The sequence below is a fragment of the Cheilinus undulatus genome, linkage group 13 (genome assembly GCF_018320785.1).
Source record: "Cheilinus undulatus linkage group 13, ASM1832078v1, whole genome shotgun sequence".
Classification (NCBI taxonomy): Eukaryota; Metazoa; Chordata; class Actinopteri; order Labriformes; family Labridae; genus Cheilinus; species Cheilinus undulatus.
In genome coordinates, this window is record NC_054877.1 from 37,714,043 (window position 1) to 37,741,375 (window position 27,333).

At 38.1% G+C, this 27,333-nt stretch overlaps 2 protein-coding genes across 5 annotated transcripts in view; both read left to right on the plus strand.

Annotated features, from left to right (window-relative positions):
- Positions 1 to 287: 287 nt before the first annotated feature.
- On the plus strand, positions 288 to 24,330 carry LOC121520194 (ETS-related transcription factor Elf-1-like). Of its 4 annotated transcripts, none has more exons than XM_041803564.1 (8): positions 288 to 350; positions 9,455 to 9,845; positions 9,942 to 10,068; positions 15,129 to 15,236; positions 15,403 to 15,558; positions 15,665 to 15,739; positions 18,532 to 18,727; positions 20,403 to 24,330. In XM_041803564.1, the coding sequence occupies exons 2-8, from the start codon at positions 9,786 to 9,788 to the stop codon at positions 21,004 to 21,006; spliced, it is 1,326 nt and encodes a 441-aa protein (XP_041659498.1). In that variant the 5' UTR covers positions 288 to 350; positions 9,455 to 9,785; the 3' UTR covers positions 21,007 to 24,330. The 4 variants fall into 4 exon arrangements, with proteins under 4 accessions (XP_041659498.1, XP_041659497.1, XP_041659499.1 ...); XM_041803563.1 differs by lacking the exon at positions 288 to 350 and adding an exon at positions 6,450 to 6,665; XM_041803565.1 differs by lacking the exon at positions 288 to 350 and adding an exon at positions 9,214 to 9,357.
- Positions 24,331 to 25,597: 1,267 nt separating this feature from the next.
- Positions 25,598 to 27,333, plus strand: part of sugt1 (SGT1 homolog, MIS12 kinetochore complex assembly cochaperone) — a 39,939-nt gene continuing 38,203 nt past the window's right edge. The window contains exons 1-2 of the mRNA XM_041803567.1: positions 25,598 to 25,720; positions 25,802 to 25,850. Coding sequence (XP_041659501.1) covers positions 25,707 to 25,720; positions 25,802 to 25,850 — 63 coding nt within the window. The 5' untranslated portion in view covers positions 25,598 to 25,706. The remainder of the gene's footprint in view (positions 25,721 to 25,801; positions 25,851 to 27,333) is intronic.

A 27,333-nucleotide genomic window follows, 5' to 3' on the forward strand; every position in this document is an offset into this window, starting at 1 on the left:
TGCTTTACATTGCAAATACACCCCTGTTTACATTTGCTCTGCACTGACAATGGTCACTAAGGGTTACCTTGACTCACAACACAGGTAACCAATCAGAGCCCACAGGGGGGGCAGTTCTATATGAAAAAAGAGGAAGCAATAACTGACAGAGGCTGATGGGAAGAAAAAAAAAATCAACACTGATCTAAAGTCTGTGTGAGTTTGTATCTGTGAGTGGAGATACACCAACAGAAACTGATCCCAGGTCTGTGAGCACATGACGGCAGCCTGTTTGCCAAAAGGGATGAGAGCAATTTCCGTTCCACTTGTGGATCCTCCAGGCAGCAACAGACACGAGACATAAACACAAGGTAAGACTCCTGCTTCTTTTTAAATAACAGCACTGATATTCTGTGTATAATCACTAACAAAAAAGTCCACAACAAAAGAAATGTAAGCCGCTCCCACTGACTCTGTATGTGTAACATGTGCTGAAGGGAAAGTGAAAGTATTTCTCAGAGTAAGTTTCTAAGCTTGGCTGTTTGGCGGAGTTTGAACACAAGGCCAGGGTGGTTTATTAAGAATTAACAGAGTTTGATTTACTGTAAATGATGGCTAAATGGCAAGACAGCTTTCTTTAAATACACACAAAAGTGTTCTACAAGGACAAAGAAAAGCCTTATCACAGCTATTAACCTTGCTCACACTGTTAATGTAGCTCTATTGTGCCTGTTTAGTTTTTTATATTGGAATATGTTGTGCTTTTTTAAGTGTTTAATGGTTAAAAATGTGTCACCTTGTATAAATGTGATACCGCTTGTTTTTAAGGGAATATATTTGCACATGCAAATGACACATTTATGCCTTTTGCAGGCCAAAAGTGGAAATAAAGTATTATTTTACTCTATCCTACTCTATATTTCTACTGTATTTGTGCCTGAGGTTTAATGCATTTCATAACAAAGATGCATTGAAGACGAATGAATCAGTCATAGCGCCTACACACTGTTTAACCTCCTAAGACACTGCATGCACATGAGGAATTACATTTGGTCTGTCCTACAACAAAGTAATGATTTCTGTTATTAGAATTTTGTAATTGTCATCCAAATTGCCCCTTCAAGTTTAAGTAATTTTCTTGAAATGTTGGGAGAATTTGCAATGAAATTTTAAGAAATTATGAAAATTTAAGGAATTTTGTTAAGGTAATCTAGGGAATTTGCCTTGGAATTTTCAAGTATTTTCATGGAAATTTGGAGAAAAAAGTATTTGTAATTTTGGGGAATTTGATTTGATTGGGGGGGGGGTTTACTTTGAAGTTTTTGGAGAATCTGTTTGAAAATTTTCAGGAAATTTCAAGGAATTGGAATGTTTTTATGGGATACTCTAACTTCCTAGGGCCTGAGCTTTTGTTTGGACTAAATTTTAAATTTCCATCACTTTTTGGGGATAAGAGGGAATCGATAACTTTAAAAGCTCAGCTTCGTCTTTGAACAGGAATTAGTTTTGACCAAAAATAGTATCCAAAAAGCTCTGTTTCTGCAGAAAAGCACAGCGCTGGAGTGGGCATATCTTGGTTAGTTGTTGGAGGTCTTCAGTCTGTAAGAAATGGTGCCAGTCATTTAGAGAAGTATGGTGGAGTCATTTTAATGATGGACCACACAGACTTGTCAAGGCCAAGCAAAACCAAAATTTTGAAAGGAATTCTGGAATTCTTGAAACATTTCCTTTTCAAAATCCACACAAATTCCCCCAAATTTCTAAGAATTTCCCTCAAATTCCTGTGAAAATTCTATAACATATTTTGAAAGTATCCCAGAAAAAGTACCCAAATGTTTCTTAAACATTCCTAAAATGTTTCAATGAGACTTTATTTTAAAGCCCAATTATTAAAAAAAAAATCCCCCCAAAATTCCTGAAACTTTTCAAGCAAATTCCCTTAAATTCCGAAGCAAATTCCTTATTTGTAAATAATTGTCTAATGTCTTACCCAATTATTTACAAATAAATTCCCCAAAATCTCATAAAAATGTCAGAAGCATCCAAGCAAATTCTTCCAAATTTCCATGCCCCCCCCATAAAATAAATAAGAAAATAATTATTTTTTAGAACATACCTTAAAATACAGTGTAAATTAAAAAAACTTCTAGTGAAACAAACAAACAAAAAAAAAAACAACATACCCATACCCAAAGATATTCCCTTATATTTTAATTAAAATTCCTGAAATTTCATAACACATCCTACCTACATTTTAAATTTCTTAAACTGCAATTGGGCATTCTAGACAATTATCTAAAGAATATCCAATAGAAGAAATTATTTTTATGTTGTAAGAAAGCCAAGGTGTATAATAATGTCCTTATATGTACATACATGCAGGCTCTTAGGAGGTCTTATGTTTACGAAATTTTAGCTTGTTTTTGTGAATTAGAGAAAGAAATTTTCAAGAAATCCAGAAGTGTTAATGAAAATGACAAAATAACTAGAAAAAAAAAGAACTCCACCATTCTTCTCTCAATGACTGAAGTCATTTCTTATTGACTGTACTGGCTGACACAACCAAATACACTAACTTAAAGACCTTAAAGGGGACATACTTAACCCTTTTAAGACAAGTTCATATTGGTCTCAGAGGTCCCCAAAACATGCCTGTGAAGTTTATGGCTGAAAAAACACTCCAGTATTGGACTTTTGCATGTCTTAACCCCTCTGTTTCAGCCGTTCTCAAACCACGCCATTTCTGTGTCTTTAAATGGTGATTAGCTGTCTGACTCCGCCCCTGACCACACCCCTCTCAGGAAATGGATGCAGCACTCCTGATGTTACAGACACTTTTATCCAAAGTTTAGGACTTGACTGGGACTTGAACCATCGTGCTCCCAGACCGTAGCAAGCAGGGTAACCCACTGAGCTAAAATCTGCGAACGGCTTGTTTCAGCACACATTTTCTGAAAGGTGGAGGGGGGGGGGGGAGTGGATTTTTCTGGTACTTGAGGGGATTGTGGACAGGCCAGGGGCACATATTTGTGTTAGAAAAGCCTGATACAAGTGATTTTTGCAGAATATGCCCCCTTTAACAGTTTCTGCAGAAACATGACCTTCAGGTGATTTTGTGGACATTATCTTTGGTAAAAACTAATTCCTGTTCAAAGATTCAGTTTTTAAACGCATCAAGACCTACTTATACAAAATAATGGGAAGAAACTTAAAATGCAAACAAAAGCTCAGGGTGCTAAATTATAGTTAAGTTATAATAGGTTACCACTGTGGTTTTTAAAAACAGGAAATCATCTGATATTTGCTGCCTAGATTTCTATTTTTGTTGCTATAGAATCAAAACAGGTATCAACAGTGTTTGACTTTTACCAGTAAAGAATACTATAAAAAGATCATCAGGTTAACAAGACAAAACATGAGCAATAAAACCAGAATCATTCAAGAGTGAAAAAAATACTCATACGAAGAGGTGTGTTTTGGCCATCTCCACCGTTCTCTGATTTCCCAATCTCCTACATGCCTCACACACGCTAAAAACACACACAAACAACCGCCATATTTCACTGTGTTCATTTAACAAGGCCCGGTTACCCCAAGCAACAAGAGGGGCTTATCAGCTGCTCCCTCACTTGCTGTACTGTTATCAGCCTGGCCTAGTTCACACATACACACTCTCTGTCAAACATACACACATTCTCTCTAGCACACACACAAACACACACACACAAAGTGGGAATGAATGTTATGGGGGCTTATCAGTGTCCTTCGGGGCCTGGCAGCCACTTCACAGGCTCAGATCGCAGCGCCGAGGCCGCAGAGACAAACCTATGTGAGCGGAGTGCTGATGAACACAGGCTGTGTGCTGACAGAGACGCTCTCTATACAAGCTGCAGGCTGCAGGGCACACTCACAATCAACATATACACTCACAATAAAGAGACACACAATGGCTGCCAGAGGTGGATACAACTCAAAGAAAGAAAACAGCACAAACACAGATGTTTTTTTTTCTGTGGCTGTGATATAACTTCAGCAAACTCCAAATGTGTTTTTACTGCTCTAAAACACACAGCATGCTCTGCGTGCTTTCTGCGACACATATGGAATCTTAAGTAAGTATGGCAGTGTGCCACTCTCACATCCAGAGCCTGATTTTCAGGTTAGGATGTGAAACGTTCCTCTTAATTAAAAGTTAATTGTATTAAACCTGTGCAGCGACTTCTAAACAGTCAGGATAAAAGTTAACCAAAAATCAGTACATCTAAGTTCATTCCAGAGTGAATTTGAGTTTAATGAAATTTCTCTATCAGGAAATAATGAAATAAAGCAGTAAACTGTCTGTGAGGCCAAGCTGACATATTTAATAGCTTGTTTTGTCTAATCATCAGCTGAAAACACAGAGATGTTCAGCCAGCTATTAGTGCTGTAATAATCAGTCACGCTGACTGACATTAAGATGTAAGGATTAATGATTTAGTATCATATAAACATGCATATGTAATGATTTAATATCATAGAAGTGAAGTAAATACAATAATCCATAAATCATCTTTAATATGCTCTTAGGCATCTATTTCTAATTATAATAAGAAGAGCTGATTTGTTTAGTAGCTTGTTTTTGTAGCTTAGTCTGTAAAGGCTTGGGTCTGAAACTGGAGGGTCACCAGTTCAAGTCAAGGATCAAAGAAAGTATGTTAGCTGGTCTGATTGCTAGAGAACTGCCAGATCACTTCCTGAGTACTACTGAGGTGCGATGGAGCAAGGCTCAGTAAAATCATAAACTGCTCAGGGCATCTCCAATGTGCAGCCCCCTCACTCTGACATCTGTCCACGGAGTTTTTCAGTAAGAGTCATAATCTGATTTTCCCCTCTGGCATTAGAAATATAACACCGAAAGATTTAAGATTAAAAATAATAATGAATCTATTGAAGAAATGAGTAATGAAAGTGTCACATTCTGTTTTATTTTATGGGATTCATTTCATTTCAAACCTTTATTTATTCTCAAAAGGACACTGAGGTTTCCACATTTCCAATGCCATCAAGATTATACAAGCACAATAAAAAAGCAAGACAAAACAAAAAAAAAATCAATTAAAAAACAGAAATCAATCAAGACAGTTAGAATTTCAAATAAAGTGACTAGAAATCAAGGTCCTAAACTTTGCAAGAGAGGGCTGATCTTCGGTCTTTGGAGTTTGTTGGAGGGCGTTTCATCGAAGGAAAAGGCAGTTTTATCGAGTTCAGTGCAAGCTTGAGGGCCTTAAGAACCAATCAGTGTCTGAGCTCCACTCCAACAAGTCTGAGATGTAAAGTGGCAGTTTGAGCATGAGGGCCATAAAAATAAATGAAAAACAATGTCTGTTGTGCCTTTCTTCAAGGGAAGTCCAACTAACCTTTTCATACATGGCACAATGATGAGTGCTGTACCCATCACTAGTTATAAATCTAAGGGGGGAATGATATCTTATCTTAAAAGAGCCATAACTAGTCACATAAAAGCCAAATTAGGCTGAGGGGCCATAGGTTGAGAATTGCAGGTGATGTTGAATTTTTATACTAAAGTCTAAATTGTTTAAAAAAAACTTTTATGCTTTACAATATGTTTTTTTAAGTTCAGTACTTAAATCTGAGGGAAACTCAAATATTTCCAACAGTTTTCCAGGCCAGAGAAGTCTTTTATAGATAAATTCTTATAGTTGTGGGCCTCTTCTAACAGCTTTGTGTCCCCCATTGGTTAATCAATAAAATGAAAGCACTGTGAGCAGCAGTTGGGTGGATCAGAGCAGCAGATACTGTTATAGTTTTGATTTTGAGCCCCCTGTCGGAGGGATTTCCATACTTTTCATCCAAGTGTTCTTACAGCACAACCTCTGCATTTTACACATAATCTGTATGAGCATGGGACAAATAAAGATCTTCAATCTTACTGCACTCTCATTATTTGGACAATATAATTATCAGTATAATATTATACTGCAAAGACATTGGTGATTTATACCCCTACTTATGATGTTAAAAGAGAAAAGCTGCAAATGTTCACATTTAATATGCAGAGAAATGTCTTGCATTTTCATAAAAATGACACCAAGAATGAATTGTTAATGGATTAACTTTGAAAGATGCGGTTACACGTCTAATCTGTTACATAATAAACCTTTTCAATATGCATCCACAAAAATACTTTAGGAAAAACTATGCCCCTCACTAACTTTCAAGTCTAACACTCCTTTGAAAAGTAAACTGTCCTCCCTTTCACTCATGTCCTACGTGAATCATTGAGCTCAAAACAAACATCAGAGGAAGCTGAAAATGAGTGGGACATGCAGAGCTGGCAGAGATGTTGGCAGCTTTCTGGTGTAGGAACTCAGGAAGCGGCGCCTCCTAACTGAGCTGTGCTTCCTGTGTGATAACTGACCCAAACATGTTGTGTTTCAATTACACACGCATTAAAAAAAAAGATAGAGAAGAAGCGCACACGAACTCTGAAAACTCTGGGAGGATGAAAGGGTTTTAGCCATACTGAGGATTAAAATGTTGGAGCCGGAGGATTTTATTTTGTTCTTTTAAAGTAATTTGATCACCGTGGGAAATCTATTTTTACACAAAAGCTAAACGTTGGCATTAATATTCAACTGAGAGGACAAAAGGTGCAGGTTTGATTTCTCAACAGAGAAGAGCTGAAGGTGAGTGCAGGTGTGCCAGTATGACAGTTGTAATGGGGAACCACAGAAGAACCTGGGCGATACATGTTAGAGGAAGGCCGTTTCACTGATCGTTAAAGTTTCTGTTGAAAATAGATGTAAGGTCTAATTTTCAAAAGGACTGTTACTGTTTACTGCTTATTAACCACAAGAAAATGCATTTGAAACATAACGTTATTTAAGGAGCTATTATATTTAATATATATATATATTTTTTTTTTTTTTCAAAACTGAGTGGTTTAATTTCTGGTCATTTTTCATGTACATGTTGACATTCTGCATTTATTTAAAATTCAGTTGTAGTCTGACTTCTAAGATCAAACTGTTCATTATTTTTATTCATATTTTTGTCATTTTCACTCTTTGAAGTTTTGGTCTATAATAAGCTATGCAAACTCAAAAACATTTTAGTCCAGTTTTAGTCAATAAAAAGTGGTAACATTTGGCCACATCAATGTACATCAGACATCACAACAACCAAAAAAAAAAAAAGGAAAAACATGAATTATATCTCACCCTTGGCTTAACCTGTAAAAAGGTGGGTAATGAGAAGAGCCAAACTCCGTCCTTTTACCACAACCTACATGATAAAAAGAGAATTGGAGAAAAACTTTCAATGAATAAAATTTATTTAACTCAAGTTAACAAGTTGCAACTCAGCTTCTCGTTAACTTGAGTTGAATGAACTCAGTTCAGTTGCATATTACCAGTTGAAGCAAAGTAGTTCCAAAATGTTTTATTTAGAGTGTAAAATTACATTTTTTACTGTGTACCCATGTGAGATGAGTTTTTGTTCATATCGATAGATGCTTACACACTGATGTAATGCATTGGTTCCCAACCTGGGGTTGGCGCCAAAGATGTTGGGGGGGGGCAAGGTTTGTCTCCTCTGAGGCTACCAAATTAGATTTGCACATATTCACTTAAACATTGATAAAGACCTTATTAAGTTTTTTTATACAAAGGTCTTTTGATAAGAAAAGCACACAAAGGCCTTTTTAGGGTTTTAATGGTGAAACATTAAAATCTATGTTGGTTTTTGATGGCAGTGTGTCGCTTTTTCTTCACTCTTGAGTTCTGGGGGGCCTCCGCTTCTCTTAGGTTCATGTAGGGGGGGGCACCTAGGAAAAATGGTTGGGAAACACTGATGTAATGGATGTAGGGGGGCTCAAAAATGTTTTCATCTGCTAAAGTGGGGGCAGCAGAAGAAGTCTGGGGACCATAAAATTAATATAATGTAAGCGTCATGTTAATGCACCATCAGGATTTTAATAAATAAAGAATAAACTGGGGAAAACACAGACACAGCCTGAACTGAGGAAATTTATGTGTTTTCAAAGCAGGGATAATTCAATTTTGGTATTAACACACCCTTATTAATCATTCTTGACCATTCAAGTCCTGATTGATAATAATATTTTTGTTTTATTTGATGGTAAGATGAGACAACAATCTTGTCTTACATCTCTGGGAAAGTAGGCGCATCTATTCTCAGATGAATCTATGTACGTTTCTTGCAAAAACCAGAATTTTGTGTTCTCTTAAGCTGTAGTGTGTTAAATATTAGTGACATCTGAGAGTCAGTTTCTGGATTGCTATGCTCACTTCTGGAGGGAATTGTGTGAAATTGGAAAAATTGGCCTCTGTTATTTGAATCCTTCTGTGGTACTGTAGAAACATGCAAGATGCAAAAATCCAAGATGGGGGACTCCACCATCTCGGATTTTTATACATAGGGACCCTAAGTTAACAACATTAAGAAAACAATTTTACATATCCAGGTGATCAACCACCAGTATAGATAGACCTATTAATACATAATATGTTTTATTTTTACCAAGTTTATTCTAGGCTTAATATTACACACTGCAACATAAAGTTATCTTTATTTACCTTCACCTACAAATCATTTTACCAAGCTGGCCTTGAATGTATCATAAGAAAACACATCGTCCCATAGAGTTAGCTAAAGGTTTTCAATATTTCCTTGACAAAAAACTAAACTTACTTTCATCAGAGTTTTTTATCATCAAAGATTTGTTATAGGCTTGTTATCCTGTAATGTTTTATTCATTGTATTTTTGTTATATCTTTACTGTGAAAAGTATTGTAATCTCTTGTGTATAGGATTTAGGTCCATATGGCCTAGTCTTAAAAGAGCAGCAACAGAAGGGGCTATAATTCACAAAATGGTTAAGTTGTACCTCAGAAATAGTTGCTAATAAATGTTAAAAAGAGCAGGAATGGTCAGAGGAAAAGAAGAAAATTGAGCCATTTAGGGTGAAGAAAGAAGATGAGTTGCTTTTGTAATTTGTTCTGAATGGTCCCTCTGAATTTAAGTTGTGAGGAATGTTTTCGTAACGCCCCTGAAACCTTGAACACTGTGCAAAGACATGATGTTTCAAGTTCAATACCAGCTGCCTCCCCCCGCTCTTACTACACACACACAAACACACATGCGGCTTGGGCAGGCGCACATTGCAGTGCAAACGCTTCCTTCCTGTTGCTGGTTTGGCCTCTTTTAGAAACCAGATAAGAGCTAAAGTATGAGATACTGAATGAAAGAGAGCAAACTGTGCTGTTTTCGCCGCCTCTCTGTATGGACTGATCGCATTTCTTTATTTGGACATTTTATTGAAAAGTCAGTGGGGTAACCACCTGATAGTCCTTGCAGGTGTGGTGCTTTTGCGGTGTTTTGCCTCCAACAGCTCTCAAACTCCCCGCACTAACCACCCCTACCTCATAAATTTGTTCTTGTTTCTCTTTGGCAGGTTCAGTCGGACCACAAGACAGTTTTGCAGCCCCCACTTCCTCATCGAGAGCAAGTGAACACGGGTTTCCTGTAAAGCCTTTGTGTCTCTGGTCAATTACTTTACTCACATCACTCTGCTGCTGGTAAGCTACGCTGCATGAGACGGCACTGGCCTTGTCGAATCCTGGGTGAAGCTCTCTAATCATCAGTGGATTTGCTCCGAAAATTGGACCTGTCTGGACACAAATAAACAGGGAAAGTTTGGTCATCAAAAGTCTTCAGATGAAAGCTGTGATGCTGTTTTCACACAGTTAAAGTTGTGTGTGGGTTTGAGATATTCAGCCACAGCCATGCTGCAGCAGTCAGAGCTCATCTTTGACTTTGCCAGTGATCATGTTAACATGCCACAGGTAAGCATTGTTATGCAGTTAAGAACTGTCATTGAAGTGTTTACATTCAGACCTATTGTATTCTGATTTTATCTAATGCTTTGTTTTGTGTTGCAGCTCGGGGGTTACTCAGATTACCCTGCGGTGATTGTAGAGCAGGTTCCCCACCCACACCTGCTCTCATATGCAGGTTTGGCGTGTGAACAGACACAGACAGAGCAGGACCACCAGCAGCTGCTCAAAGGTCAGTGGACAAAACACTCACATAGACACACATACTCCAGGCTTCATCTGTCACATTCACATTTCATGATTGAAGCTCAACTGCCTTCCTGTATCTTTTTAATTTTCATCAGGCAGTTTAACCTTAACCAGATCCCCTCTAGTCATTACCTGGTAACAAAGAAAGCCTACTCCTGCGCATGCGTAGTCTCAACCCTCGCACATGGATGGACCACCCTCGGCAAACATTCAGGAAGTGAAACAAAACATTCCTGGCTTGTGTCTGGGAAAGACAGTTAATGAATCATATTAGGATGTAGACGTGGTCATCTCAGGCTACAGCACACATGCTATAGCTTCCTTCTCGCCAGTGCTGGGAATTACAAGTAAGTTTTATCGATGTTCGGGTAGTTTTCGGACATGTATTCCTGTAGAAGTGAGCATAAGAAGTTGGAGGCATGGCGAGGCTCGGTAAACGTTAGCTAACGGTCACTGCTAAAAAAGCAACTCACGCGAGTAGTCTGGAACATTTCATGTTAAAATTACTCCTGTGTTCATGACAGCAACTCGCCTCCTGTATTTCTTTAAAGACTGCTGCTTGTTTTACATTGTTTTAAACAGGTTTTGTCCGCATTAGAAAGTGTTTGAGCTCAGGGCAACAAGCAGCTGTAGGCTAACAGATGTTTTCTACTCCGCCTCACAGCCTCTTCACCTCAGATAAATAAATGCGCCAAAACAATGCGCTTCGTTCTAATAATAGTTCGCCAATCAATACGTTTCTCGATACATATGATACATCGAATTACTTAAAGATGCCTCTATAGTAAATGTGGACATTAAAAACATCCATAGCTATGAAACATTTAAATCATTTTTTAAATTAAAATGTTGACTTTAATTGAGTTTATTCGGTGGACTGAAAAGTAGACCCACCTAGATAATTAACACCAAATAACTAATAAATTGCTGCGCCACTTTTGAGATTAGCTTTCTTAAAATGAACAAGTATTTCCCTCTCTCTTAAGTGTAGCCATTCACAAAGTTATGGACGTTGGATACGGGTTTCTTAAATATAGTGTAACATCTCATTTTGTATGAATTTTAAAGCTCCTATTGTGGAACTAAATTTTTGTCAGCCCTCTTGGTAAAAGTGATGTCTTCTCTTTTGCAGTTGTGTCCTATACATGCTTAAAAGTACTGTTTTGTGACAAAAAAAGAGAGTTTCATCTTGCTTTATTTTGGCAGTCAGCCCTGGGAATCTGCTGTGAAAAATGTAAAAGAAGGCTGTTTCTTCAGGGTGCAGATTATGGGATGCACTTGTGGGACACACGCCTGGTAGCAGCAGACACAGGGGTTAAAAATTACAATAAAGCAATCAGTTTTGTCAATTATGGTCTTTTTGCATTTTTAAATCAACCTTATCCAAAAGTTTGGCATTGAAACTGGGCGAAAGATCCATCATTGTGCAATTGACAAATTGTAATATCAGTTTAGTGATCATAAAGCTGTCATTGTTTTATTAATATGCATTTTTGCATCTCCGTTTTCCTCCAAATGGCAGGTTGACAAGAGGCCAAAAGCTAACATTATCAGCTGATGCATATATTGCTCTTTCTCCTACTCAACTTGGTGTTGGGCAGTTTGTTGAGTTTCATGTCCGAGTACAATTGTAGCTGTCCATGATCATGAAAAAGATAATATTTAGATTAATTGATTACTATGCTCCCCTTGTTTTGTCCATAGGTTTTGTCATCCATGGTAAATTTTTTGGTCTTTGTTGTGATTTTATGTCACAACACCACTACCTCACAAACACAATGTATTTTTATCTATGTATTGAAATTCAGTTAGTTCTTTTCATTTGTTGCCTATTTTTCAAAGTATCCAGATTGTTCAAGTGTTAAGGATGTTTAAGTTTGATAAATGAAAAATCAGTGAGTTATTATAGTTGATAATCCGGATCTCAATAAACCAGATTATAGTTGCCATAATGGAGCAGCCTTTTGTTAACTCTTCTCTACAGAACTAATGAGTAGTATTAAAAAAAAAAATTGTGTATTTTTCTTTTGAAAAGATAGGTCTAATCACAGTGAGAACAGTAAGAACAACAAACATTTCTTGCTACTGAAAAATTTGCACTTAAACATGCACAGGTACCACTATCAGTATTGGGTGTTGGTGCTGATACCTAGCCTAGGTACTTGTACTTATTCTCATAAAACACTTCAGATAGAATGGCAAGGAAAAAAGCATGTGAACCCTGTGAAATGATCTAGTTTTCTGCATTAATTGGTCATGAAATGTGATCTGATCTGCATCTTAGTCACAAGTACAGGCAAACACAGTGTGCTTGACCTACTTAATATCACACAAGCAATTATGATATTTTAAGTCTTTATTGAACACAGCCATTAAACACTTACAATGTTGCTGGAAAAAGTAAGTGAACTCTGATTTGATAACTGGTTGAAACTCCTTTGGTGCTAATAACCTTATCCAAGTGTTTCTGGTAGCTGCTGATCAGACCTGCACAACATTCAGGAGGAATTTTGGACCATTCTTCCTTTACAGAACTGCTTCAACTCACCCATATTTATAGGCTGTCTGGTGTGAACGGCTCTCCTGAGGTCATTCCACAGCAATCTCTATTGGATTCAGGTCTCTGGGCTCTGGTTGGGCCACTCGAAAAGGTGGATTTTCATTTCTTGAAGCCATGCTAAAGTAGATTTACTTTACATTTAGGGTCATTGTCCTGCTGCAGGGTACATTAATAAACTTGGGAAATCATTTTCCCCTCAGTGGTGGCCAGCGTCGGCCAGCGTCCTCAGGTCCTGAGGCGGCAAAGCAGCCCCAAATCATAATGCTCCCTCCACTTTACTTCACTGTGGGGATGATGTTCTCATGTTGCCATGCAGTACCATTTTTACACCACACTTAGCACTGCATGTTCTTCCAAACAATTCAACATTAGTTTCTTCAGTCCACAAAACATTTTCCCAGTAGTGTTGTGGAGTGCCAAGGTGCCCCTTGGCAAACTTCAGGGTTGTGGTGATGTCTTTTTTTTTTTTTTTTCTGGAAAGCAGTGGCTTCCTGGTATTAGGGACCAATTAATGCAGGAAACTAGATAATTTCAAAGGGTTCACATACGTTTTCTTGCCACTGTACTGTACTTTAGTCTTAAAGTATGTTAGCCTCTCATTATGTGAGTACGTTGTTGAAGTTGGAGCCATGTCTGCAGTTTGGTTATATTTTAACACAAAGGAGGATGAAAAAAGTATAGGAAAATGAAACTATGGACTGATGAAGTATCAAGTGGAGGGATGAAGAACAGCTAATGAAAATAAAATAAACTTTCATAATAATTTTGAGAACAGTTATGGTTTTGGTAAGTACTCATATTTGTACTCAAATGTAAGTACTTGAATGCGTACTTGGTCTGGGAAAATGTGGTGTCGGTTCTAGGGCTGAACGATTTGGGAAAATAATCTAATTGCAGTTTTTTTCACCCAATATTGCAATTGCGGTTTGAAATGCAGTTATGCCTTAAGTTCCTCATCTTATGTATTTTCCACCAAACACAAGCAATAAAGCATTCTACATTACAACCAACACACTATTAGACTAAACAAGGAAAATAGCACAAAAATTAAGGAAAGTAGCATTTTTTTGTAGGCCATACTAAAACAGTGACACTTGAATGATTGCATGATTATGTCCTAATGCATAACATCTCTGCTGCAAAAAAGTTTTAAAGTGGTATTTTGACACAAATTTCAGGTGTTGCACTTTCTGCAATTTGAATATTGCAGCAGGCAGTATTGCAATTTTATCTTGTTTTCAATTAGGTTAATTTCCCAGACTTAGTCTGTTCATCCCTAAAAATGGCACTTGCTCTTCATAGTAATTACAAAAGACATTTTGTGTTTTTTCTTGTAGTTGAAAAAAAGTGCTATCATTATCCTTATCATTTAATACCAAGAAAAGTTCAGTAGCTATCAAATCCCATTGCAGTTGTCTTTAGATTGATGTGGATTTAACTATTTGTATTAAATTGACTTATACCAGTGTCCCATAGTTATCAGAGCTCCCTAAACTAAGTTGAATTGAAATTCTTTCATGCTTAGTTAAATACAGATAAGTGATTAGCGTGTGTTTAGTACTTAAAAAGTGGCATAACTAGAAACTTACATAAACCTGCTTTAAAAAAAAAAAAAAAAAAAAAAGAAGACTTTGTCTACAGATTATGCTGACTGCTTTGTCACAAGGTAAGTGCTTCCACTTATTCATCTTTGCTCCAGTTTTCCTGGGGAGAATAGCCTACTGTTAAACAATAGCAAAGCCCATCCCATCTTTTCTTTACAATAAATTGGTCTTGTCTGATTGGGCTGTGGCATAAAAGGCAAAAGAGACTGGGAACCCCTTAAACTTGTCCCTTAAATGTTTGGCAGCTTAAAGAAAGAGTTTACTTTTACTCCCAGCTAAGTATGGACATTATGCATCAATTCGACAGACATCTGTAAATGTAGATCTTGTTTTTAATTTATATTAAGACAGAATTGTATGGAAAATTGCTTTATAAATGTTCATAATAGATTAAATAGCTCAACAGCTATGTGTCATTTTTACTGGGACGAACAACCAAAAGAAAAACATGCCCTGTAAAAACACTTCATTTTAATGAAGCTGAAAATACCTTATGCTTTGATTGTGTTAGCATGGTATCAAATGTTTCTCTTTATATCAGGTTTTCAACATGACCTAACATAGCAACAAAAGCTGACTACTACTTAAATGCCCGAGCTTCAGTTTCAGGGCTAGAAATTACCTTCCTTTAATGGTGCATAGTAGTAAAAACGCAAAGATGAAAGGATTCTCAAACAGCAAATACTTCTGAGGCACATGCTTTATAATGTGGTTTAATAGAATATGAATCATCAGGATGTTTCCAGTTTTTTTTTAGTGTGTCAAATTGTTGCAATTTGAGATTTGTACTTGTAACAAGTTTTTAACTTCCTCTTAGTCATACCACCCTCCACAAGCTATACGTTTTAATTTCTCTGCCCCTCCTTCTGATGTTCATAGTGGAGGCATGTGAAAGTGGAGAGGAAGAGACCATGGAGACACTTGTTGCTGCTGACTCACTTCTCAACATGGACTGCCCTGACTCCCTCTCACTGGATCAACACTACTGTAAGCAAACACACACGCTCATCACATGCAAGCTAACACGCTGAACATGTCCTGATAAAACCCCCTCTGTTTGATGCAGGACGTGTCTGACTGCGAGCTGTTATTTTTAGACATGGTGGACAGTGTGCTGTTCTCTTTCATTAAATCTGTTTATTGCCTCCTGCAGCCCAGACCTTCCTGCCATCACTGGGTGATGTCATCACTACGCCTGTTACCCAGGTGACGGTGTCAGCAGAGGGGATTGTGGGAGCTTTAGACCAGCCACAGTGGCACTCACTGCACACAGGGAAGTCTTCATCACAGCTGCAGTCCAGAAAGAGAGGTCAGTTGCCCTCTAGGTTATCAGATTATCTTACACCAAGTTTATGTGTAGAGTGATTATTTTGAATGTCTTTTTTTAAAGATGTTTTTCTTCTTCCGCTACTCAGGGAGGAAAGCTCGACATCGAAGGGCAGAATCTCCCACACCAGACATTGTTGTAAAAAAGGACAAATATAACAAAGGTATTGTCACTGGAACCAAATAGTCTGTTTAATATATGCACAGCAGCAATCTCATTAAGTCAGACATAACTGTATCATTTCTAAAGCACTTTTAAAAGACAGTGCTCCTGAATTATATGCCATCAGAGTAACATAAAGAACTCAGCTGTGCAAGATGCAAAAGAAAATTAGATTATTGTATTGTTTGCTTCAACAAAAGCAACTAATTTGTCACAACTTTATAAACTCTGCTTCTCAGAATAATATAATCAGAAACATATTACTTTAAATGGCATGGGAAAACCTGAAATATCATAAATGAGGATATTTGACCAATGTCTTTGTTGGTCCTGTGCTGTAAATTCTTGTGTAATGGTTGCAAAATTTCATTTGCCCTTGTAGTCGGCACCAGAATTACCATTTGATTAGACTAGTTATTAACATTTTTAATCAGTTTTGGCCCACTATACTGGTCAAACGCTCTGTCTTTACTGAAATCCAGCTGCCCGCCACTAGTAGATACTGTAGCCGTTTTTAATGATGACCACATTGCTGCCAAAATTCTCTTTAATCCAGTATAAACAACCGACAACTGGTCTAGCAACACGAAGCTGTCCAGGGACTGTGTCAGGTTATACTTAATTATAACTGAACCACTGTGTGATGAAAAAAGTGGATGCTAAACTGCAAAGAGGATCAAAGGCCAATGGTGCTAGCACTGATTAGCAGTGCTAGCACCATTGGCCTTTGATTAGCCACTTTCTGTAAACTAAATGTGCAGTGTTTCAGTGCGATATTGTTTGCTGTTGCAGTGTGAAGTTGGTTTGCAGAATGTATTTATGTGCATTCAGATTAGTTGGCTACATGCAATGATATTTTACAATAAACAATTGGGAAGATATATGCTTAAAGCCGGGCAGTTGCACCTGAGGATGGATTTCTGATGTGTTTGATATTTTGGTTGTACAACTCTAGACAATCCCACAGTGAGAGCAGAACCACGAGCAGATTAACCAACTTTGGGGTATTTTTTCCTTTTTAAACTGTCAGACAATGTCCTAAATTACCATGTAACAGAATGATTTTCTGCATGCTTTGCCTGTCAACTGTGCTTAGTTATATCAGCAAGAGTGGGTGATTTTCGGTTAGTTACCTGACTACATATACAGTAATACCAGAGCTAAACATGTTAATGACTGGCTAATGACTGGACTCAGTCACAAAGTACTCTGCTCTGCCTGTGGGAGCTAATGTGCCTTGTGAGTGCATCACAGCACAACGTAGGCATTTAAACTGGCGATGACGTTTTTGCAAAAATCCATTCTGTGGCAGAAATTTTGCCGGTGACAATATTGATAATGGTTTACCACCCACCTCTACACAGTGTATGTCCGGCTTAAGAACAGCACTATTATCTTACCTTCTTTCAACTGGCTGATACTTACCGTAAACTTTTGTCAACAAATATGTCAAAGAAGTCTGCTACACAAAACTTGTGGAAAATCTCCTGAAGTTTTCATAGTGAGCATTATCTTTGAACGCTAACAGACACATTTTTTACTCAGACTTAATCTAGACTTGGAAGCCCCATATCACTTTTTCTCAGCAAGCTGATATGAGAACACAGCAGGATATAGAAAATCAGGAGAGTTCTCTGTGGGGGAGTGGGTGGGGGTGTTGACATTTATTCCCATGCAAACCCCATCATTATGTTTTCTGTTTTCTTGTGGTTTTTTCTCCAATGTTTTGTTATTTGTTCTTTTTTTATATGTCATGTCTTACCTCAAGCAGCCTTTCAACAGGAATAGTGTCCTGCTGTGAGATGCATGTGTGAACAGCCAGACTGGGAAGATTTCAATGACAGTCCTGCTGAAATTGAAATGTGAAACAGCGTAAATGCGTATAAATAGTCAGTATGTTTCCTGATGGTTTGTCCTTGTACTGTAGGTCATGTGTGGTCATCAGAATTAAGCAGTCAATCTGCCTTTACTATAGTGACAGTCTGACTAATTTCATCTCACGACACTTAAAAAAGAGGTCCACAGTGTACTCTTTGTTACATATTTTTTCAAAGAATCAGTATTTATCTATCATGAGTATGGAATGAGTATTTTAACTGGCAGAGCCCTCAACCCGAACCAGATGGGTTTTGAATACTTTTTTATCCTGATTCATAGCCAGTTAAAAACTTCTCAGGTTATGTTTAAGAATGTTGAATAGTTTTTTGAGTTTGATTTATTTGTGCAAATACTTTTCATGTCTTGTTTGGTTTGAAAGAGGCAGAAAAAGCATACCATTAGTTAATTACAACAGAGCTGCTGTCCATTGCTTTACTTTAATGGAGAAAAACGACCATCTAGACAAAACATTTATTATTCATCATCTGTTGTTCATGCTTTGTCAGACTTTTAAGTTAGGCAGCTTAACTTGTTTTCTTGAAACTTCAAACTGATGAATTCTCTGCGCTCAGCAGGGGGTGAGCATTTGAGAAAGAAAGAATCCTCAGAAGCAAATGAAGTTTAAAATCCGACACTGATTCAGCTGGAGAGAAAAAAAATGTTTCATTCTTTGTGTGATAACTTTTAAACCCCCTACTGTTCTCCAGCAGTACATGGCTTTCCGTAAACGCCCTGTCATGACTGAAGCAAAAATTAACATTACCATTCTGTATTTCTGTTCAACAAAAACCTTTTGTTTTCACAGATGAAAACATTATTGCCTTGGATTGAAGTATCACAGGGGATCGGTTACTTTAGTGACGCAACTTTTTAAACATTCCTGTATTCCTCATGTTTCCTGTGTTTGTGATTCAGGAGGAAACACGCTGTACCTGTGGCAGTTCCTGATGGAGTTGTTGCAGGACCGACAGGTCTGCCCTCGATACATTAAATGGACTGATCCTGAAGCAGGAATTTTCAAGCTGGTCAACTCCAAAGCAGTAGCCCGACTGTGGGGGAAACACAAAAACAAGCCTGACATGAATTATGAGACAATGGGCAGAGCACTCAGGTACATAACAAAATGAAAGATAATGTTTATCTTAGCATGGTTCAACCTCACTCAAAGTAACAGTGCCTATATAAAATATTTACCCTGTTATTAGTTTTATTAATCAATAATGATCAATATAATTAAACCTTTTTGACAAGAAAACAGCAAAAAACTCTCTAATGTCAGAGTAACACAGATTTCTACAAAGTAATGACAAGTAAAATATGTAATGTAAAATAAGTGACTGCATAGATATTCACCCACTTCAAGTCAGTATTTGCTAGATTCACCTTTGGCTGCAATCCCAGCACTGAGTCTGTGTGGATAGGTCTCAATCAGGCTTGCACATCTGGACTCTGTGATTTTACTCTTTTCTTCATTGCAAAACTGCTGAAGCTCTGTCGGGTTGCACTGGGATCGAGTGTGAACAGCTCTTTTCAAGTCCAACCACAAATTCTCTAGGAATTTTGGATTGAGGTCTGTGCTTTGACTCAGATGCTCCAGAACATTTACATGTTGTCTTTAAAACATTTTTGCGTAACTTTTGCTTTGATCACGGTCTTGCTGGAAAAAAGGTCTTCTGTCAAGCTGTAGTTCTCTCGCAAACTGAATAAGATTTTCCTCCAGGATTTACCTATACTTTGCCGTATTCAGTTAACCCTCTACTTTTACAAGCCTTCCAAGGCTGGCCACTGAGAAGCATCCCCACAGCATGATGCTGCCACCACCGTGCTCCACAGTGTGGATGGTGTGTAGTGTTTGGATTCCACCAAACACAGTGTCTTGTCTGATGGCTTAAAAAAAGCACCATTTTGGTCTCATCAGACCAGACAACTTTCGGCCACTTGACCATGGAGTCTCCCACATGCCTTTTGCTGAACTCTTGTCGAGATTTATTATTGGATTTTTTCAACAGTGGCTTTCTCTTTGCCACTCTCCAAAAAAGCTTTGACTAGTGAAGAACCCAACTGACAGTTGTTGTATGCAGAGTCTCTCTCATCTCAGCTGCTGAAGCTTGTAACTCCTTCAGAGTAGTCATAGGTATCTTGGTGATCTCTCCCTCTAGTCTCCTTCTTGCATGGTCACTCAGTTTGTGAGGACAGGCTGATCTAGGTAGATTTTTACATGTGCCATATTCCTTCCATTTCTTCATGATAGGGGATGTTCAGTGCCTTGGAATTCTTCTGTGTCCATCCCCTGACTTATAGTTTTCAATTACCTTTTCTCTGAGATGCTTGGAGTGTTCTTTTGTCTTCATGGCGTAATGGCAGCCAGGAATACTGAATAACCATTGACTGTACCTTCCAGACCTAGGTGTCTTAATACTACAATTGCTTGAGACACATTCCCCGCACTCAGGTAATCCCCATTTCGCTGATTGTGAGACTACTAGCACCACTTTGCTGGACCTCTATTGATTAGGTCAGTCACTATAAAGAAGGTGAATATTTATGCAACCACTTATTTTACCTTACATATTTTGATTTATTACTTTATAGAAATCAGTTTTCAGTATGACATTAAAAGTCTTCTGTTCTTTTTGTTTTTGTTTTTTTTTAAAGCCAAATTATATTGAACATGATTGATTTATAAAACCAGTTGAAGGGTAGCACATCCAAACACTTTTTAGCACTGTAAATGTGTGCACATGCATGCTTTGTTGAGTTAATGCTGTATCTTTATGTTTGTATAGGTACTACTACCAGAGAGGGATACTGAATAAAGTTGAAGGCCAGCGTCTCGTCTACCAGTTTACCTCTCTGCCCAAAGACATGATTTATATCACAGATGGGGATGGCACCAAAGAAGAGGATGATGACGAAAATGATGACAATAGTGGCAATGATGATGGTGTGAGCGATGACTCTGATGATAGCACGATACCTTCCAGTGACCAATCAGTGGAGGAGGAAGATTTACGCCCACCACCTAAAAAGACACCCAACCCTTCTGTTCGAGCCACAACCACCCAGCGGACCAGACCTGCTCCCAGGCCCCCCACCCAGCGAGACACTGTCCTGCGGCCTGCTAACACCAGCCTGATCCAGGAGCAGCATTTACCAATCGTGTCTGCTGAAATGCTGCGGACCCTTCAGAACCTGCAGAAGGTTCAGTCCCTGCAGCCAGGAGGTCGGGCTTCAGTCTTCAAGACGGCTCAGCTTCTGGGGAGTCTGTGTGAGCGACAGTCTGCTGCTGAGGGTGGCATGGACAGTCATAAAGAGACATCACAGTCAGGACAGAAAACCTCACAGGTGGAGACTCCACAGCTGGTGTCCCTAATCAGCTCTGACCAGTAAAAAGACCAAAACCAAACAGCCCACTCACACTCCACTGACTCAGGACCAGTTACAGAGCAGCACTTTGGTGTTGCTGCACACCAGGGTCTTTATTTCTAAAGTCTGTAAAACCTGATTTAAACGTATGTGTTGAATCTAAGCAGAGCCTGAGCTTAAGCTGCAACATGTTATTAACCGAAGGAAAAGTTGTGACCACATACTTTGAAAAAGGTGGATTATTTGAGAGCCAAAGCAAAAATTTCAAAACTTTTGAAGGAAACGGAAAGCTCCAGGAACACTTGTAGTTTAGAGAACAGCTTTATTAGACTGACCCATTTGGGCTTGTAGCTTTCATCGGGGTCTTCCTGGAAGTTGGTGAAGTTGTGCAAGAAATGCCTTCTCCAAACCCTTGGTGGTTCTAATATTCTAACCTAAGGATGTTCTTTTTGTCTTTTTTAAAACGAAAGGCTTTGAACTATTGGATTCACAAATAAAACCTGTAGTTTTGGGATCTCAGGCATTGCGATTGGCAGTTTAAAAACATTCCTTACTTTTGTCAGTGAAGCATAAAATTAATAGATACTGATAACACTCGTAGATGCGGCCTTTAGGATTCAAGTGGCCTATATAGGAAGCCACACACCTGTTCTCTGTGGGGTTTACCTGCCACTGTGTTGACATGACATGCACTTACATTAATGCAATTCCAAGTTAGAATCATTTTGAGGTTTTTATTTCCTGAATTTCTGTTTTTAATTCAGGTTGAGTTTTGATTACTTTTTATACTGGTTAATACATTTCTTTTTTCTTTGCTCATGATTTATTTGAATTTAGATTTTAATTACCAGTAGTTTAAGTATTAGTTTGAGTTTTTTAGTAATATAGAATACTTGTGAGGAGCAAGAGGGCCAGAAAACATATTTTGCAATAAAAAAACTCAAATATCACACTAGTCCAGAAAAGAAGAATTCAAATCCGAAACACATGAAATAACAAAAACAGAAGACGTTATCTCTTTAATATTATTTTTTATTTTGTGTTGTTTTGTAACGTTTTGGGTGTTTTTTTTCCCCCATGAAGCCTCATTTTAATTTTGGTTTCTATAAACTTTTTACTTGGCTATCTAGTTCTCCTAGACCCAACCCTAAAGATTTCAGGGTAACCTACACAGAAAATTTCTTGACATGATTGTCAAACCTTGTCCCTCACAGCAGGAATTCTTGCTGCACTTTTCTTGTCAGTTGGGGGGGGGGGGGGGGTTAGGGCGCTAGGGCGCTAGGGCGCTAGAAGAGAAATTTCAGCATAAAGTGAGGGTGCAACTATCTGCTGTTTGCATTCACACATGCTGCCTAGCCAGGTCAATTCAACAAATATTCTGGTGTTTTATGCAAGTGGGAATGGGGTTATGAAGTTTTTTTTTAATGTACAGTTATAACCTTGATGCTACATGCCACGTGCATTGTATTATCCAGCATATACTGTGCTCACACATCAGCCAGATCTGACTTTTAACAGGGATGTTTTCCCGAGGGCGGGCAGGCAGGAAAAAGTGCTCATATTAGTTAGTTGTTTGCATTGAAAATGCAGTTCACCATGAGAATTTCAGGAAATTTTCAGGTGTTTTGTGTACAGTATGTGTGAAAATACCATAATAGCATAATGTTAGAGTTTGAGCTTTAGAATGTTTTATACTTATACTGAAATTAACTGCAGATATTACGCTTTAAATGCATAGATAATATGCATTCAATGTTGAGTATGGCTGTCACTGTTTAAGTTTTATCTCCATGTGAAACCATACAGGCTGTTGCAGCTAGCATCACACTTAAGGTGCAAAGCTACAAAGAGCCAAGTGAACCAACGACAGTCATCACAGTCTGCACTGTAGCGATGTGTACTTACAGCCATGTGTTAGGTGTACACCAGGCTTTGCTATTGATTCAACACAAAACTGTAAATCAGGAATATGATAGGAAGCATTGATTTAGGAGTATTTTTGTAGATTATGTAATGAAATGTTATCAAAAAGTAATTCTAGATCAATGCACTCTGATATGTGAGTTGGCAGGACATTGGCAGAAACCAAAATCTCAGTTTACTCTCTAAGATGAGGCTGACTGTAAAAGCCTGTGTTCTTTATCTCAGCCTTAAATTCTCCGAAGCCATTAACTGAACAGACACCAAAGAGGAGAGACATGCACTGGAATATACTGCCTCACTGCACCTTCTGCAGACACTCCTTCTGCCTGCACTTCACCTGCAGCATCATGCAGCGAGTGATGTGCTCACCACACTGTGCCCTCGTTTCTTTGCCTCTACTCTCCCACTCTGTTTCTTTGTTTTACCGTCACACGCTGAATCATTCCTCTGCCTTAAAGTCAGCTTTGCACTAATGTTTACCTCTGCTGTATGTTTGTTCTTTTTAAGTGCCTGAAGCTGTTTTGTCTGTCCATCCTGTCCTTGCTTCATCTGTCTCTGTAATTATGAGGTTATTGAGGGAAAACATTCCATATTATTAATGTTTTTTTTTTATTTGTCGAGATTACTGAAAAATATTTGTGTTATGAAATGTTGAAAACAAGGGATCACTGTTATTAGTTGAATAGTACTTTGGCACTGCTGCTGCTGTTCATAGTTTGTGTATCAACACAGTGGACCTTTCTTTTTGTTGACAATCACCAGTGAATTTGGTATTGGAGCCTTTTATTTAGCTACTGTAGAGTATTACTGCTACTATTTAACCTCTCTGCTATGCACACAATCTGTTTAGTTATGACACATATACAAATGCATACATGGATCTCTTAAGCCTTGATATATCTTTATATGTTGTGTGTTATATACTGTATGTCTGTGAAGATGCTTGACCTCTTGCCTTGTTGCCATTTTCTCCCTCAGGTTTGTAAAGATTTGTTGTATGTGCTATGCAAGGAGTAAAGCAGCTGTTCCTTTGTAATGAAGTAATGCAAGCTTAGTTATGTTATATTAGCTTCACAAAGCAAGCCCAAAGAGATCTCACCTCACTCCCAAAAAATGCACCTGTATATATTATTTTTATTTTGCTACTCTTTAAATTTGTGCCTTTGCCTGAGAACCTTATGCAAAACTGATTTCACTTTGCTACAAAGTAAAACATTTATTTTTATTCCCCTCAGTTTGCTTTAACTGGAGGTATCTTGATACTGTAAGTTTTTCTGATGCAGATTCGTAAACTTGTAGCAGAGGGAGATGTGGACTTTCTGTTGCTTTAGTTTGGTCTGTTTGCTTTTGTGCAGTCTGAAAGTGTTGAAAGATATTAAATGTTCTATTATAAGAAATAAACTTAATTTTATCATTTCAACCTCACTCAACGCTTCACTCCTCCGTGTAGTTACCTGTATTTGTTGTTAATATCAGCTTATCACATTTTGTCAAAGGTGAACTTTGAGGTGTTCAAAGTTGAAAGATTGTGTCTTATATACAGTGTGTAAATCTGATCTGCATCTAAGTCACAAACATAGACAAATACAATGTGCATACCCTTATACTACACAAACAATTATAATATTTAAAGTCTATATTGGACACAACCATTAAACATTTCCAGTGGTGCTGGACAAAGTAAGTTAACCCTGGATTTGATAACTAGTTGACGCTCCTCTTACAGCAATAACACAGCCAAGCTTTAACAGTAGATGCTGACCAGACCTGCACAACATTCAGGAGTAATTTTGGACCATTCTTCATGAAAGAACTTCTTCAGCTCACCCATATTCTTAGGCTGTCTGGTGTGAACGGCTCTCTTGAGGTCCCTCCACAGTATCTCTACTGGATTCAGGTCTGGGTTCTGACTGGGCCACTCCAAAAGATGGATTTTCTTTTTCTGAAGCCATGAGGTAGCAGATATTAGGTTCTTGGTAAGAGAGGCGGCCTAGAACTTCATGATCACTCTGAGCTCCAGAAATTCTGTAGCGAGATAGTTGTCCACTTCCATCACTGAAGCCCTCCACTGATCTTGGCTTTATGGCAGTGACCAGACAGAAGCCTCTCCTCAATGCAAAACACATGATAGTCTGTTTGAAGTTTAAAAAAAAAAAAAAACACCCGAAGGATTCTCAGACTTTGAGAAACAAGATTCACTGGTGTTATGAAACCAAGATTTAACTGTTTGACCTCAATTCTAAACATTATACCTGGAGGAACCAGGCACCACTCATCCCCTGCCCAATACCATCAAAACATTGGATTATGGTTGTGGCAGCATCATGTTGTGGAAGTGTTTGTCAGCAGCAGGGACTGTGAGACTTTCTAGGGTTGAGAGAAAGCTGAATGGAACAAGATACGTTTATATCTAATACATTTTTATATTTTGAATTCTGAATTGCTTTGACATTAAATATCATAATAATGAAACAGTGTTTCCCTGGTGATTTCTTGACAGTTCTTTCACATTTACTTATACTGGTGTTAAAGCTGATATATTTTGTATAGATACAATATTTTAGTACATCCAGCCCATTTCAGAGGTGCATTTTGATGTCACAGGTGACAGGATGATTAAATGCTAGCAATCTGTCCTGTCATGACTCCTCCTGTCCGACATGTGTCGCTGTGGCAGTGTGAGCGCTGTGCAGTCGGATGTTGACAGACCCTCTGCTGAGCTGCCGCCTCTGCCGCTATCACGTTTCCTCTTCCACAGCTTGCTAGAAGTTTCCTGACACTCCACAAACGCTGGCAACGCCATGGCAACCGAACGGCAAGTGTAAACGAACATTTAATAATCGTCTTACGATACATTTGTTAAAATGTTAACGGCTGGTCTCTCTTTTCGCTCCAGAAGCTTCCCCGATAGCTTCATAGATGAAGATCCACAGAGAGCTCTGGAGGTAAACATTAGCCTTAGATACACACATATAAACAGCGCTGGTGATTTTAACAAATACCTGGCTCTTTCTGACAACTATATATGCCTTATTTATTTTATCGGACAAGCTCTTTTATCTGTAAAAGAACTAAGAATGAAACCGAAAGTAGCTAACCAGTTTAGCTAACGTTTCCTGTTAGCATTACTTTGAATGAAAAGTGAGCTTAAAATTAGCGCGGCTTTTATTTGCTGTATCTTGATCATTTAAGACTATATTCGTCTGTCATTAAAGCTTCCTACATGCTGATTTAACGTGCTGACAAACACTTGCGTTTTGCATGTCAGTCTTTTAGCATGACAAGCACTTGGTATCACTATCAGGCTGTTACATATGAAAATATGACTTACTAATGATACGTATAACTTTGACGTGAAAAAAGTCTTTTTTTTTATCACACTCCCCTTTTAGTTTTTCATTGTTTATGATCCTGTTTGTAGAGGCTGCTCTAAGAACATAATCTCAGCTCCCCTATGCAGACCAGGCCCCACATGCTGCTCAAAGCATTGCTTGTCAGAATCAGTAATACTTCCTCTACCCTGGACTAATTCAGTTACAAAATGATATGTAGTGAAACTTTAGCAAACTGTGGAGACACAAATGTAAAATCAAACATCAAACACAGCCCTTAACATACAAGACAGTTGAATTAAAGTACAGTGCTTTACAGTGTACATGCAGAAGACCGCTGTAAAAATGGGAAGAAGACTCAAGTAAAAAAGAAAATAGTAAAACCAAGTGAGATCAATAGGTGTATACCTTCAACAGTACTGGTATTAGTAACAACATGAATAATCATTTTAAAATAAAGTAAAGTAAGTTATTAATTAACCATTACTGCAATGTTGAGATACCAGAGGTTTGTTCCTTTTCATAGCATTATAAGTATTAGTGAGGGCCCAGTGTAATTATACAAAATAGATGCTCCCTAATACAATTTCTGAATGTCTCGTAATGTCAAAAATATTTTCCCGTGCCCCAGATTATTGTTAGTTTTTTTATTGGGCGTATCAAAACTGTAGCTACTGGTCAAATTTTAATTAGTCAGAGGTAATTCATGAAATGAAACAGAATACATTAGGACTTGGAACTTGTGCTGTATTGTACTATTGTACCTTTTGTTTTTACAAAGGATGTAAGATATGCTGATATTTACAAATTGATTTTAGTTGACACTAATGTCAGTAGTTCAGACCTAACACTTCAAAAGGACTACGGCAGCAAATTGCAGCTTGTTGGCACTTATTTCCTCCGTTACCTGCTTTGTTTTAAGGTCCACTTTGCAAATCATATCACTGTAATAATCTTCAGGCACCAACACTGCTATAAAATTTTTCAGCTTCCAGCAGTTTGCTCTTGATATTTGACTGAAACTTTGATGAGCCGTAAGCGTCTCCCCTCTCTGTTGCACTGAATGGTGTTCTCATTCTGACTAGGGGTAGATCCA

Coding starts and splice junctions, on each gene's coding strand:
- LOC121520194 (XM_041803564.1), top strand. CDS start 9,786: ATGCTGCAGCAGTCAGAGCTCATCTTTGACTTTGCCAGTGATCATGTT. Junction 10,069..15,128: donor CCACCAGCAGCTGCTCAAAG/GTCAGTGGACAA, acceptor TGATGTTCATAG/TGGAGGCATGTGAAAGTGGA. Junction 15,740..18,531: donor AAAGGACAAATATAACAAAG/GTATTGTCACTG, acceptor TTTGTGATTCAG/GAGGAAACACGCTGTACCTG.